The following is a 15,576-nucleotide window of genomic DNA, read 5'->3' on the forward strand; positions in this document are numbered from 1 at the left end:
TTGCATTAAAATGCAGCAGGTGGCCAGTAACTGCTGAATGTGTAAATAGGCAGCTGTTTGCTAAATTACTGATATCAACTTTATTAGGCATTAATATGTGAGTGTTATGTCTACAGCTTTTTTTTTGCTGCCCCCAGGTGGCCAAAAAATCTGTTATTTCAGGTTTAAAACATGTTCTGAAAGTGCATGTGTAATTTTGTGAGATAATCTATTAAATCAAATATGAAAAAAAAAAAAAAAACCTGTTAGAGGTGGCTCATTTATCTGAGACTTAGGTAATCAATTTAGTCCTTTCCATAACATGCAACTCTATGCAAACTTATGCACAGGCAGAGATGTGAGGTGACATATCGTATAATAAGGCAAACAAAACTCAGACCTCTCGCTCCCTTTATCTTTCCAGGAAGTGTTGTTTACTTGGGGATGATGGTTGGAGCGTTCTTCTGGGGAGGGATGTCTGACAAAGTGGGCCGCAGGCAGTGCCTCCTCATTTGCATGTCCACGAACGGCTTCTTCGCCTTCCTGTCGTCTTTTGTTCAGGGATACGGCCTCTTCCTCCTTTGCCGTCTCGTCGCGGGCTTTGGGTAAGTCTGATAAAGTGGAGGTCATTCTAGGGTCAGTTTAAATGATTTGTGAAAAGTCAAGTCATATGGTACACTACAGCACCTTAAAATCTGCTTCTTTGTTCTTTGGCAGTACATATAAATATATAGAAAATGTTAAAAAAAAAAAAAAAAAGAAGCTGAAAGCAGTTTCCTTTAATGATTCCTTTTAGCCTGCTTCTCTCTCCCTGCGCTACAGACAGTCTAACTCATTTACCATAGAGGTAGTTTACTATACCACATCTGTCTGTAAAGTCTCCTTTCCAGCTGAATAAATGTAATTTTCTCCGGCTGCTGCAGTGCAGAGCGGTGAAAACTACACCGAGCCAGCGTCTAAGATTTTACAGCCATTGACACACTCACTCCATAAATGAAACTTCAATATGAATTCTGGCAATCTTGCAATTTCTTAAACTAACCAGTGGAAGAAAATCAAAAGTCACCCTCTTACGACACAGAAACATGATGCTTGGATTTATTCTATCTTCCTCTTTGGCTGAGCATCTGCTCCTTTAAGAGCTAATTCAGTAATTGCATCTGCATCTCCCCAGAGACCTTTAGAGTAATTGAAAAGCCTGTCCAAACTGTTGATGCAACCTGTGCCTCTGATTCATGATGAACTGGCACTCAGGGCTGTTTTTAGAACATGTCTAAAAATGCTTAGTTGTGCATATTTATTTTTTTGCTTCCTTGGTCTCCCTTGTAATATTATCCAGGTTATTCTGTCCTAATGGAAAACAAGCACTGATTCACTGTATATGTCTGACTCGTCCTTCTACTGGAGGAACGAAAACAGGTCACCAACTGAGGAATTAACACAAAACATGCAAATGCCATCATGAATACAACTACGTAAAGATGTAAAACATGTGGTTTGATAAAGCGAAAGTTCCACTAACTTTCCCATTCTCTCTGCTTCCTGCAGGATAGGAGGTGCTGTGCCCATCGTCTTCTCCTTCTTTGCAGAGGTGTTGTCCAGGGAGAAGAGAGGAGAGCACCTCAGCTGGTTGTGTATGTTCTGGATGATTGGGGAGATCTATGCATCTGCTATGGCCTGGGCCATCATACCACACTATGGTGAGTTCATCAGTTAGACAATATTATAACGCAAGCCCATCTGGGCTTGCTAGTCTTTGGGTTGTGCTTCAAAAGAGGTAAAAAGGTAAAATACCTGTTGTGAATTGCAGAAAAAGTTATATAGCGAAAGCCTTAAAGGAATTAAATTTAGCAACACTGATGGGAAGCTTGGCAATGTGACTTTGTGCTAAGCTCCTGACCACAGGTTACAAAACTGTAAGGCTTCCCCTGTGGCTGCGGGCTGAGGTGCAAGTTTTCTCTGCCACGAGAATCAATCACTTAATAGGTCTGAGTGGCTGCAGGCTGCGAGAGGCAGAGGTTAAGAGATTAACGTACGCATATAGATACCACGGAGCAGCGTGCTGAAGGGGTGAGGGAGGGCCTGTGGGAGAGAAAAAAAGTGATTTATGACAATCCTGTGATAGATATCGGCTACACTCATCATGAAAAGAAACAACAAGCAGGGAATGAGCTTTCTCTCTCCCCCCCGCGTTCCTTTCACCTCTCCTCGGCTTTTTAAACCCGCTCTGCCTTCCTTTCGCCGCCTCCCCTCTCCTCCTGTTTTGTACTCTCCCCATCTCTCGGTCTAACTCTGTCCTTCCTTTTATTACCTCTCCTCTCTCTCCAGTCTCTGTCTCCGCAGAGTGTTCTTCTTGATCAAGCATAATTAGGTTTTTCTCCTTGCTCTAATAGGACAAAGCTACAGCTAGAGGTGATTTATGGCCAGACCATGCTTTAGCCAACCTGTGACGTCAGCGAGAGGGAGACAGTGTGTGTGTGTGTGTGTGTGTGTGTGTGTGTGCTGCTGGAAGTGGCGTGGATGATGTTTTACTGGGCTGCAGCCACACACAGGTCTTCTTCAAGGCAAATTGAAGGCAATAACATCTGACATTGTAAGAGGTCATTTGGGTTAACACACGCAGGCAGACGCACACACACAGGAAGGCACATGAGAACACACACATATCGTGGAGTGTCTGAAAAAGCAGGCGCACACACACACATGCACAAATGCACACGCTGCTGTAGATCTGCTCACATGTACAGAAGCACACTGATGAAGGGCTCACAAAACCCTCTGAAACCAGAGCGAGCCTTCATGAGGAAACTCTGCTGTCAGATCTGCTGATATCGTATTGAAGGGATGGTCGTGGCCTTACTTTGCTCTTATTCTCTCTGACACTCACTACCACTCTGCTCCTCTTTCTCCGGGAGGGAACGACGTGTCTTGCATACATACTCCAGCGCTCACCAGTAGTTTTTATGTTTTCCCTAAAGTACTGCAGTGCTGCTGTGATGTGTGGGCAAAGACGCCTCCTACAGAGACACCTTTATGTCTTTGAAAGAAGATATAAAGGTCTCAGGTTATGATACAAGCGCCTGAACTCTGGTGTTAAATACGTCATTATCACTTTCATTTATCATCTCCACTCACTGGCGCCTAATGTCTCCCAAAAGCGCCCTGCCAGGCTCACAGCTGGGGCCCTGAAGGAGGTCTGCTCGGCACAGATCCTCATCACACTGACAGCAGAGTTTGAGGAGTTTACTTGCTGCCAAGCGAGCCCACCACTGGAGTAACCTCATTAGACACTGCTCAGATCTACAGATTAAAGATTAAGTACCCCCCAATGAAATTCACATCGTTGTCAATTACTTTTAACTCCCTTACTTGTGCTATTTGAACAGCATTAAAGCACTGAAAGGCTTTAATTAAACCTCCAAATTTCTTTAATACTTAATACTACGTTTTATTCTAAACAATAACTTCTCTATCTATCTATCTATCTATCTATCTATCTATCTATCTATCTATCTATCTATCTATCTATCTATCTATCTATCTATCTATCTATCTATCTATCTATCTATCTATCTATCTATCTATCTATCTATCTATCTATCTATCTATCTCTGTCTCTCTCTGTCTACAACATCCAGGCCTGGGAGTCGTGTCGTACTGCTGACTCAGTCATCCATAGATTTAGTCAATTATGTACATAATCCCTGTAATGAGATTTCCAATGGCATGGGTGAAACACTAACCCTGAGGGGCAGGAAGCTACACCACATTTCTATAGAAAAGGCAATCACTGCTGAACAACTCTCTCACTCTCTCTCACACTCCAGACACACACACACAGAGAAAGACAGGGGAATAAATAAAGGGACTCAGAGAAAACAGGAATACACACAGACGAGACGCTGTCTACAAAGCTATTACCCCTCCTGCCCGGCAAAAGACACCATGAGACTGAAACCCAATCCTAGTCTCATCGTAGAAACCCAATCGTAGACTCACTGCCTGTGTGTATTGTCTCACATATAAGAGCAGAGTTAGCACCAAAGCTAAACTTTAAACCGGCCAGTGAAAACACTGAATGCATCCTGGTTATCCTGCACTTTGTATCATGCTCTGTACATCAAATAATGGGCTGCTGGCAAATATGAAGACTGAGTGAATACAGTGTTTTTGCCTCTTTGCTTATTTCCTTCTGCAGTTTTTGCATTTCGAAACATTTTTTGTATTTTTTTTCTTCACTGATTTCCACTTGCTTCATCTCTTTTGGGACGCATTTCTACCACTTATGACAGACGCCCACCCCTCTGAGAACATAGTTGTTTTTAGCAGTTGATATGCATTGCTTTCAAAGCCAGATTTTAATATGCTGTGAGATTAATTGCAAGCAGCCTTTTCCTGGCATAACCATTAGCGTTAACCCCCTCCCCACCCCCTGACTCCCTTCCTACGCCTGTGGATGGATAAAGGCGCTCTTCCCTTTGGAGCAGCATCTCCATGAGGCACGATCTGTCGACAAACGTGGGAGGTCACGACTGACATGGCAACCCCTTTCTGCGCTTCCTCCCAAAAATTCTGAAAGAAAAAAGAAATCCGTGAGAGCATAAATATATAATTACAGTGCATTTGTGATTGCATCCTGGCTTTTTCTGGCATTATTGTATATATTCTTAAGTTCTTCTCCTGCATATAAAAAAAGCAATGCACCAAATAATTCCACATTTGGAGAGAATCAACATTCTTCTGCAAATTTAAATTACCATGCTACTCTTCTAATCTAAGGCTAATCTAAGTCTTTTTCTTATTTCTAATGCTAAAATGTCTTAATGTAGTTATCCCTTTTCTCTGCTGAATGGACAATTATTTTGTAAATACACTTAAAAGTAAGTGCCACCTTGCTCTAACCCGTTCAAAAGGAATAGTGTATATAGTATAGTGTGTATACCTCGTGTGTGTGTGCGTGTGTGTGTGTGTGTGTGTGTGTGGGAGTATGGCATTATGTCACTGTTGTCTGCATATAGTAATTCATCTTAATAATTTCTCTGCTTTTTCCCTGTCAATACCAGTTTTTTGTGAATATGTGTGTGTGTGTGCATTCTCCACCTTTGTGAGAGTGTATATGTCTCTGCATGTGTGTGTATGTGTGTGTGTGTGTGTGTGTGCATGTTACAATGATTAATGAGCCTGGGAGAGTGCCTGTGGGCTGAGATCAGGTGCAACAAGATTTAACTTAGCAGAAAACACTCAATTCCTTTCCTACACATTCAATTAACCCGTCCCTGTGCACTTCTCTCAGCTCCCTCTGCAGAGCCATTCATCTCTGAGCTTACACATCACGCTGCTCCGGCTGCAGAGCGCTCTCATTTAAATGCCGTCTTTTATTTGCGGCCCGTTTTTATTCGCAGTATGAGACTCACACGTAACATTCAGAGTCATCCCCTCAGATCAAGTGGTGCAGTCTCCCCTCTGATAAGGACAGCATCTACACTACATCTAATATTATTTAGTCACTGCGTCCTCAAAGCATCGTCTGAGACTTATTAAGTAATCATATTTGCTTTTATTATGCCCCTGTGAGCTGAAGATTGGCTAAACAGCCACCTGCTGGCTTCAAATGGTGCATTGAGCATTAGTGTGTAATTCATCAATTAGACACATTGTGAATTGTGGTCTGGTCCAAGAACCGAGTAGTTATGGCCAGAAAGATTCACTTCAATGGTTTGCAGAGGAAAACAAAGGAGTTGCTATATGGAACATTTCAAGGAATAAGGGTTTAAGTCTGCATATTAACTCAGAATAACAAATAATATAAACAGGTAGGAAGTAGTGGCAAAATACGTTAAATACCAGTTTGCAGTATTTGTGACCTTAATGTCAGCACTTTGATTTGTGAGTGCTGTGGTTTCTTTAAAATCAGGACAGTACACCAAACACGGATAAGCTGCAACAGAAAGAAGCCATTCAATAAGAATATGACACATCTTATCACACACACTATATTGGTTTCCAGCATGATGTGATCAGTTGCAATGGTTTCTTAGAATCTGAAGATTTTTTATTTTAATAAAACTGCACTAATCAATATACTGCTACTACTACTACTGCTACTACTACTGCTACTATGGATTGTGGATGAATTAAGTACAATGTGTTTCTCAATCAGCTTGAACCAGAGGTACTTTTGGGCAGCGGAGGACTGTTTTACTAACCAGGAGCTACGTTACAGTGTTGATCCTGCACACATGATGTGATAATGTGACAATGCACATTATTGTTTTATCTATGTTTTTAAATATAATCTGTTTTGTCATAGTTATTGTTTTCAGTGGTTACTTTTTATTTAGTTTTAGTCTCGTTTTCATTGTGAAAAATAGGTTGTCAGTGAATATTGCTCAAATTAAACCCTGCCATTGACCCAGTTTACGTTACCCGCCCAACACCACACTGCAAACAGACAAAGTTAGTGACTAGCTGATGAACATAGTGGAGCATTAAGCAGTTAAGCAGCCATGTATTACCCACAGGGGTTAACATTTATCAAAAAAATTGAGCTTGAAGGCAGCAGTATGCTAACAAGTTCATCACAGCAACCGTATACAGTGATAATATGTCAGTTATATTTACAGTCTGTTCCACTGCCCCCCAGTGGCCAAAATAGTCAGTTACAGTAACGCTGCTTGAAGTGCATATCAGGTTTGTTTCACTAGACAGTTAAGATGCTTTAGAAAGGTACACAACACTTGCAAAAAAAATGTAGATTTTCATCAAGCATTTAAATGCATTCACTTCCTTTTCTGCCATGTCATCCGTCTGTATCAGATCTGACTGTCACTGGTGTTGTATGCCACCGTTTGCAGGTTGGAGTTTCAGTATGGGTTCAGCGTACCAGTTTCACAGCTGGAGAGTGTTTGTGGTCGTCTGTGCCCTGCCCTGTGTTTGTGCTGTGGTGGCGCTTACCTTCATGCCTGAAAGTCCCAGGTTCTACCTTGAGGTAATGGCACTTCCCCTAATTATCACAGCTCATAAATATTCACACTGGAACGGTTTCTCTGAGTCACCGTGCTGCCTCATGGTGCTGCGTCATCGGCACCAACTGTCCTCTCTTATCAGTTTTACATTCAGCATCTCTGGAATGATACATCAGGCAAATTGAGAGTACTTGGACATTTCCCAGCAGATGTTTAATCAGAACAAACAGTGTGAGTCACCCAAAGTTCTCGGATGAGGATTTAAACGAGTCTGCAAAATAGAAGCCTGGAGATCCGTGACAGTAGGTGTGCTGTTGCGGGATAATTACCCTTTGAAGTAAAATGAGTCGCTGTGTTGTGACTCCCATCATTTTGGCCCATCTTTGAGAAATCAAAGGAATGTTTTTATGTACAGTATACATGATTTTGGATGTGAGACTGTTGCTGTCCCTGAGTAAGTGAGACTGGCGCTGATCCCATGAATTTATCTCGTCCTCTTTTTTTTCCCCCCTCCTGTCAGGTGGGGAAGCATGATGAAGCCTGGATGATCCTCAAACAGATCCACGACACCAACATGAGAGCGCGTGGGCAGCCGGAGAAAGTCTTCACCGTGAGTGTTTGTTTCTGCCGTGCGCTGTCTTGGCTGGGTTTCCTGATGCTTAAGGAAGCAAAGAGGCTTATATCCTGCCACCGCTGGGACAGGTTTTAACGCTTTCACCAGGCAGGATCACATCTGAATTATGAAGGTTCTGAAAGCTGTTTTGTGTCATTCAGGCTTATTTGCGGTGTGAGCTGCACTTTGGGAAAGCCTCTTAGTCAACACGTTTCTTGAATTGATCATGGACTGTATTACGCACCGTTAACATTCAGTGTTTGGACTCTGATTTGATTTGTATTACAGTTATCATTTCAATCTGTGTGAAAATCTAATGGAAAACATTTATATGAATAACATCCATGATACTGCTTTTGTAATCACAGTGATGTCAAAAAATAAATATTGAATGCAGACTGAATGTACAGCACTACACCTGTTATATTAAACTGTAGTCATCCATTTACTTTTTGATTAATTTTCCAGGTGAACAGGATCAAGATCCCAAAACAGCTGGATGAACTGGTGGAAATGGAGTCAGAGTCTGGCAACCCAGTTTCAAAGTTTTTCTTTAGGATAAAGGCTGAAATCCACGGGGTAAATATCATGCAGCACATTTCTGCATGTTTCTCTTTTGGTCATCTGACATATAATAAGTCTCTTGTCTCTCTTCAGATCTATCTGAATCTCATGAAATGCTTCAACTACCCTATGCGAGAAAACATGATGCGACTGGCCATAGTGTGGTTCACGCTGTCGTTCGGGTGAGCTCCTTTCTGATGTCATTTGTGTCACGGAAAAATCAGACAAGTCTAATTTCTCCGGTCTGATAATAACACTGCACAGTCGGGCTTGCGGCCACGTTGTGTTTCTGTTGTCTTGTTCTATCGGCTGCGCTGAAGCTGCGCAGTCTTGAAATCAATCATGGTCTGTGGATCAATACTGGTCCACTGGTGTCTCAGTGGGAGCAGCCAGAGATTGAAAAAGCACCCTGAAAACACACTTTAAAATCAAACAGGCACCACAAGTGTCTCCTGGTCCTCTTCTGTGTCCGTCTGCCTCTCTGCTCGCGTTTTTAAAAGTGCCTCAATGTTTTTGTCTGACCTCGGTCTAAAATCAGCATTATTTCCTGGCTCACTGTGTCCTTCTGGTTGCAGGTATTATGGCCTGTCGGTCTGGTTCCCTGATGTGATCAAACACCTTCAGGCAGATGAGTATGCCTCCAAAGTGAAGATCCACAGCAATGAACGCATTGAAGACTTCACCTTTAACTTCACTCTGGAGAACCAGATACACAAAAATAGCCTCTTCATCAATGACCGGTAGGAGAAGTCAGTTTACTGGTAGGATTATTGGATGCAAAAATTCTTGGATTACTCTGACTTAATATTATTAACTGTGCGTCTTCAGATTCATCAATATGAAGCTGAAGTCTGTCACCTTCATTGACTCTACCTTTCGTAACTGCTACTTTGATGATGTGACATCGGTGGGCTCCTTCTTCCGTAACTGTACTTTCATCGATGCTTTCTTTTTCAACACAGGTGAGATTTTGGGATTAAAGACTCTTAAACTCGTACTTTGACATGAATGCACAGATAATCTGCAGTGCTTTGTCACACTGCATTTTGTTTGGTTCTGTTTTTTTTTCCAGACATCGATGAATCCAAGTTGATAGATGGCACAGAAGTGGTCAACAGCACGTTCACCCACAACAAGACGGGATGCCAGATGACGTTCGATGATGATTACAGTGCCTACTGGGTTTACTTCATCAACTTCCTGGGGACCCTGGCTGTTCTGCCCGGCAACATCGTGTCCGCCCTTCTTATGGACAAAATTGGCCGTTTGTCCATGTTAGGTAAGAATGGAAGGTAACAGTGTGGTTTGTGTGTGTTTGTGTGTGTGTGCACTTGAGTGATTGGTTTCACATTGACAGCAGGATGCGAGATGATTCACGCTATGGGTGTGGCATCCGTCGTTGAGTACGAGAAGACATTTTGATGAGACTCTGTGATTTAGTCAGCCGACTGAATGTCACTCGCTCTAACTCTTGCTCCTTCGCTCTTGCTGTGTGTGCGTTGGTGTGGCCATCAGGAGGCTCCATGGTCCTCTCAGGCATCAGCTGTTTCTTCTTGTGGTTCGGCACCAGTGAGTCCATGATGATTTTCATGTTGTGCCTTTACAACGGCCTGAGCATCTCTGCCTGGAACTCCCTGGACGTGGTCACCACTGAGTCATTCCCGACCGTCAGGAGGTGAGGGGACAAACGACAGATGAGTACATCCTGAGTACGACTGTTAATGGACAGACATGCACATGCACGGAGGGGATTCAGTCAACTTTAATATCCTTTTCTCTCTTCTCTACTCCTGGTTTTGCTCTCCTCAGAGGAACAGGCTTTGGGTTCTGCAACGCTCTGTGTAAGCTGGCTGCCGTGTTGGGGAACCTGATTTTTGGTTCTCTCGTTGGCATCACAAAGGCCATCCCCATCCTCATGGCCTCATCTGTGCTCGTCGGGGGAGGCCTGGTTGGACTCCGGTTGCCTGACACCAGGGCGAATGTCCTCATGTAACACCAGCTTGGTGTTCATTAGCTGGGACACAACCTGGATGAAACCCGGGTGGATCCTAGAGGAGGCCCAGGGAGTGTTGAGCAAGGAGTGCAAATGGCTTGGTTCACACATATCTTAACACTATTAATCACATTTTGCTAATGTACTGTAGGTAAAGCTGGATAGTAACCACCTCTTGCCAGTGTGTTTGACTTTTATCTTACAAATCAAAACCATTAGATTCCTCATTAGTCAACGATAAGCTAGGCCATTCTGTGAATGTATCGGTGGGAAACTTCACATGACAGAGCTGAGAGTTTGCACTGGTTTTGTTCAGTGACTGCTTGCACCTTCCAGCTGCAGCCGTAGCCTCGTGCGGAGTCACTGCATGGCTAAATCTCAAAGCCTTTAATATTGATACGGTCTTATTAAGACAAGCCAGATGGGGAGAAAAGTGACAAACAAGCTATAATGAGCACAGCCAACCTGCTGTGTGACAACGTAGGGAATAGATGATCAGACAGAGCGGTCACACGACACAGCTGTATGACAGCTGGCTCGCCCACAGGACCCACATACGCATGACATGTTGTAGACAGTGTGCAGAAAGTCAGCACACACAAATATATAAAAAAAACACACACAGATGAAGTTTGTGTGCAAGTACATGTTTTAAAAAGGCATACACTCACATAAAATTAGTTTTTTTCCCACACTGTGCACTTGCACCGTACTGTACACACTAAACTGCACAGGCTCAGACATCTGCAACCTTTTCAAAGGAGAAAATTCATGGAGGACACCAAGCCCTTTGCATTACCTTCCCAACCAAGAATCAAAAAGGCCATATTGAAAAACTGTTGAAAATTTGTTTCCTTGTCCCAATAATTGTATGGTATGTTGATAGGAGACTGCTAATTCTATTTTCTGTTGTGTTATTATGGAAGTTGGGATGATGAATTATTCATTTTATCCAAATGTTCCCTTTCCATGTGTTGTGCTGTTGTACAAAGGCTCTCTGATGAGCTCTCCTTCGGGTTTCGCTTTGTGTTGGATTTTGCTCGTGGCAGTGACGTTGATAATGACATGTCATGCTGCTTCCTTTTAAAAATACTGAATGGCCTTTTTTAAATGTGCCTCTCCTTAACTGGAGCAGTCTGCCCATAGTCATGTGGTGTTGGTCATAAGGAACAGGGCGTAAATACATACGGTAAAATAATCATTTCATTTTTGTGTATATATATGAATATGTGGCCAAGATAGTATTTTATTAGGGTGTGAATCAGTTTTTTTCTCATCTCTTTTGTTTAACATCCCTGTTTTGATGAAAGTTATTTTTGCGACCCTCCTCTTCTTCTGATTAAAAATAATCCGTTTGTTGCTTTAAGTAACAAAGAATCATAATAAGATCAAATGGTGTAAGTTACCATGCATGAAAGGGAAGTTAGAATATAAATAACTACCTCTTTATGAGGGCTAATCGGTGCCACCCACGATGAAAACGTCTCCTACGAGGAAACTTTCTGGCTTTATATTTTAATCATTTGGGGAAATTTCAGCTCAAATTATGTTAACATATTATATTCATTATATTTAAAGATGTGAAGCTAAAGATGATAAATTTGAGCTCTGTCATTGGTTGTGACTTAGCAATATTTTCTGTAAAATATTATTTTGCCATAACCTCACACTTGAAAACATGACCTACCTTGTAATAGTTATTATGTATCTTGTCTTTCAACATTGCAACCTCAATGCATACTGCTGAAGATAATGATAATAAGACCACGTTGCTATTTTCAAAGTGTTAGAATGCCTCTAAATTAAAATCGATGTTGACATTTTTCAGATATATGGAACGTAACACTTGAGTTGCTCTCATCCTTGGTTAATTTGTGCCTGTAGATTGTATTTTCTGTGGCTAACGGCCAGCCTCCTCCTGCTTTCCTCTGTATTTGTGGTGTCTGTGATTGCAGCGTAGAGGTAGTTCGCCCTTGCACTGCAGCTGGCTCTGTTAAGGCCACTCCAAAAAACAAAAACCCACAGGCTTCCAAAGCGGTACCATACACGTGCATCCATTTCTATAGACCCAACTTTTTCTCAGATTTTGTAAAATCAGTTGGAAATATATAATGAAGTGTGCTGCTATTGTGCAACAGATATTTTTTCACCATATGATTTCACTATTTTTAAAGCAAAAATATTACATATGTATTCAAAACAAATGCACTGAAAATAAGGACTCTCACCCAGTGTCAACCCAACGCCGCTGACGGGTGTCAGCTGCAGGAATAACAGGAGGATTGACCCACATGGTTCTGGATGCGTTCAGTGGCAGATCTACCTGCTGTGTTATATTGGGGAGAAATGATATTACCTGTTGTGTTTGAGGTATTTTTGGTATTGCTTAAATGTACTGTATTTAAGTGTGTGTGCGTACACGGGAGAGGACTGGATGTGTGTGTGGATGCATGAGTGTAAATAATGTACATTTCAAAGCTGATATCTGTGGACTTTTGGGTTCTATGTGTATAAGCTCCTTGATCAACTTATGTGTCTCCTGCTTTGTCCAAGCGAGTCCATCTGCTGTATCAGTGTTGTATACCTCAGTGTGTCCTTGGCTTTAAGCCCCTTTTCACCTGCTACTCTGTGTGTGCGTTTGTTAGTGTGTGTGTGTGTGTGCGCGCGCGTGTGTGTGTGTGCTCAAACTTGCATGTCGGTAAGAAAGCTTTTGTTCCTTTCGTGCTGAATTTTGTGTTCTTATTGTAAATTCTTCTGGCAGAAAATGATGGCAATATACTGATTTTGTTGGGGAAAAATGTGAATGTATCACTCTTGTAAGTTCTGTTCAGCCATTTAATGGAGGTAGTCAAACGTGTGTGGAGAATAAGTTGTGTAAATTATTGTGAGGGCCTGTCAGCCATAGGATGGCTGAGCTGTATGTTACCAGGTCCCTAAGTGTGAAAATATATGAAGAAATATTTGCCAAATGATGCTTTGTGAATAATGTTGGAAACTGGAAAGGCAGGGATCGGAGAACGTGCTGCTTTTGAACATATATGGTATACATTAAAAGTCATATTCTCTAGCAAATTATGTTGTGCTTTTATTTCACAACCCTGACCTCAAACTCGGACTGAAATTAATCTCCATACTCTATAATACATGACTGGACTCACTGATAGACATTTGGCACCAAGACTGGGTCCTAATTTTACATTATTTTCTGACAAACACAAAATCTTGGGGTGAAATTGTGCAGACACACACTCACAATGTCAGCTTTCCCTTCTGTCAAGTTACTTAGTTGGCACTTGAACAGCAAATAAGATACTTAAATAAATAAGCTACTGTGTACTTTAGAAAGTCAGCATACAAAATAAACTTTATTAGTTGAGTTTATGTGTTAAGACAAACTAAAAAAGACTGCGGTGTAATGAAAAGTGTAATATATGAGGCTGTAAAATAAAATGCTGCTGCAATAAATCTTTATGAAGGTTATAATGTTCAGATTTTGTTGAAACCGTTATACAGAACATTATGGACATTTTGGAAGCTGTAGGTGTAACTGTTGAAATGTATTGTGCAATACTGAGAACTGTTTCTATTTAGTCTACTTGAAAATAAATGAGGTTTGAAAAGAAACACCTCTCAGTACAACAGATAGTTGAATTTAGGGGCATGCAGATAAACGCTTGAAGTCGTGTTCATAATCTCGGAGTAATGCTGCCACCTAGTGGATGAATTTAGGTATTGAAATTATTAACTGACAAAAAAAAAAAAAAAATGCTGTGACGCTGTGGATTCAACGATGCATTTGGATGTTAAAAAAATCCCCAAAGTTTGTTTTGACATCAAGAATGTATTATATATACAACAATATTTTGATTTATTGATTACATTCAGAGATCAGCTTTAATTTTTCTGTCTGTGTACATATTCCTTAAATACTAATACCTTAAAGGTTAATGAGAACGCATTTGCTTTCAGATACAGCAGATTTTTGAAAATAATAATAATAATAATAATAATAATAATAATAATAATAATAATAATAATAATAATAATACATAAAACTGAACCGGAAAATAATGTTATAGCACACCTGAACTACATGAGTGCGGTGCGGAGGTGGTGTGACGGAATTTTTCCCAGCGGCCATGAATGCAACACGAGCCAACTTTTGACCAGCAGGTGGTGCAAGGTGTCCTGTCCTGTCAATCATTTCACCTCAAAGCGTAGCGGGGTGAAGATAACACACACACATACACACACTTTGTCAGGAGTCAGGCCACAGGCGCGCACATCATGGGGATTGTCTGCCGCAGGTCACAGTTGGCGCTTTCATGAAACTTCTGGAGACCGTTGAGCCCCATAGTCGACCCTGAACTCCAGTCAGCCGCGGTGGTCACTTTACTGCTGTCAGAATATCCGTTGAGACGCGGCACGTTGCTGGTTGTTTTACTTGTAGGCTGAAGTTATTTCCCGTTCAAGCGGAGGAAACGACGCAAGATGCACCATGAAGAAACCGCCACTTTACAAAAGCCACGATATGGAAGTAAGTCACTCGTCTTTTAGCGCTTTTTACGGCGCCTCGGCGTTAACTGCTCGGTGGTGAGGGACACACGGTGAGGACAAGCTGCCGTCAAACTGCATGTCAGGGATGTTTGATGAGCAACAGGTGGTTCAGCAGCACCTGGCTCTGTGGGCACCTGCAGTAGGTGTGGCAGCCCCTGACAGTGCGGCAGAAAAAGAAATGAAATGAGGTCTGAAGAGGACGAGAGTCAAACTGCCACTGAAAGACGTTCGTAGGTCAGCTGTTAAACGAAAGCTGCAGTCAGTAAGTTCAGGGTCCAGCCTGTAGATGTGGGGGCTGGGGGGCGCACAGTCCCCTTAACTTTGATTCAGGATCTTTTAAATTGTGCTTTTACTTTAAAGTGCAGCTGCACCTCAGTGATTTTCATCTGTTGATTTAATGTCAGCCTGTCTACACATAAGGCTTTTTCTCACAGGTTAACCATTAACTTGGGGTTTTGCTGCTGTTGGGAAATCTGTAACTGACTCCATGAGTGTGTCAGGACTGTAACTGACATACAAACCCACCTGAAGTCTGCAAAATACTCCAGCAGGTCAGAGGTTACTTCAAGTATCTTGTCACTGACCAGCATCTGTGGGCAAAGTGCAGCTTTGAGTGATAACACCAATCAATGCAGTCTTTCTGCCTCTGACTTCGCTCTTTGAATCCATCGACCGTCTCCTTTAGTTCTGCGTCCAGGCCACTTTTGCTGTCTTCATTAGATGTTTTGCTACCATGGATTCAAAACAGGAGTGCAAATAATGAGTAGTTTGTTGCAAACACTGAGATCAGCTTGTCTTAGGAACCAAAAAGCTGTTGACCTTGTCACCGTGTGGAGCTGGACACATTGAAAGGTTGGAGCTGCGAGATCTGTGAAACCAAAGCAAAGTCATCCCCTGGATTCAAT

The 15,576-nt window shown here is 42.0% G+C and overlaps 2 protein-coding genes across 2 annotated transcripts in view; both read left to right on the forward strand.

The window, feature by feature from the left end:
* Positions 1 to 13,183, forward strand: part of sv2ca (synaptic vesicle glycoprotein 2Ca) — a 29,825-nt gene extending 16,642 nt beyond the window's left edge. The window contains exons 3-13 of the mRNA XM_070965111.1: positions 404 to 584; positions 1,528 to 1,679; positions 6,834 to 6,967; positions 7,465 to 7,554; positions 8,026 to 8,136; positions 8,215 to 8,303; positions 8,697 to 8,861; positions 8,950 to 9,083; positions 9,194 to 9,400; positions 9,637 to 9,796; positions 9,931 to 13,183. Of these exons, the coding sequence (XP_070821212.1) occupies positions 404 to 584; positions 1,528 to 1,679; positions 6,834 to 6,967; positions 7,465 to 7,554; positions 8,026 to 8,136; positions 8,215 to 8,303; positions 8,697 to 8,861; positions 8,950 to 9,083; positions 9,194 to 9,400; positions 9,637 to 9,796; positions 9,931 to 10,114 (1,607 nt within the window). The 3' untranslated portion in view covers positions 10,115 to 13,183. The remainder of the gene's footprint in view (positions 1 to 403; positions 585 to 1,527; positions 1,680 to 6,833; positions 6,968 to 7,464; positions 7,555 to 8,025; positions 8,137 to 8,214; positions 8,304 to 8,696; positions 8,862 to 8,949; positions 9,084 to 9,193; positions 9,401 to 9,636; positions 9,797 to 9,930) is intronic.
* Positions 13,184 to 14,394: 1,211 nt separating this feature from the next.
* Positions 14,395 to 15,576, forward strand: part of iqgap2 (IQ motif containing GTPase activating protein 2) — a 28,873-nt gene continuing 27,691 nt past the window's right edge. The window contains exon 1 of the mRNA XM_070963692.1: positions 14,395 to 14,651. Within this exon, the coding sequence (XP_070819793.1) occupies positions 14,606 to 14,651 (46 nt within the window). The 5' untranslated portion in view covers positions 14,395 to 14,605. The remainder of the gene's footprint in view (positions 14,652 to 15,576) is intronic.

The sequence above is a fragment of the Chaetodon trifascialis genome, chromosome 6 (genome assembly GCF_039877785.1).
Source record: "Chaetodon trifascialis isolate fChaTrf1 chromosome 6, fChaTrf1.hap1, whole genome shotgun sequence".
Lineage (NCBI taxonomy): Eukaryota > Metazoa > Chordata > Actinopteri > Chaetodontiformes > Chaetodontidae > Chaetodon > Chaetodon trifascialis.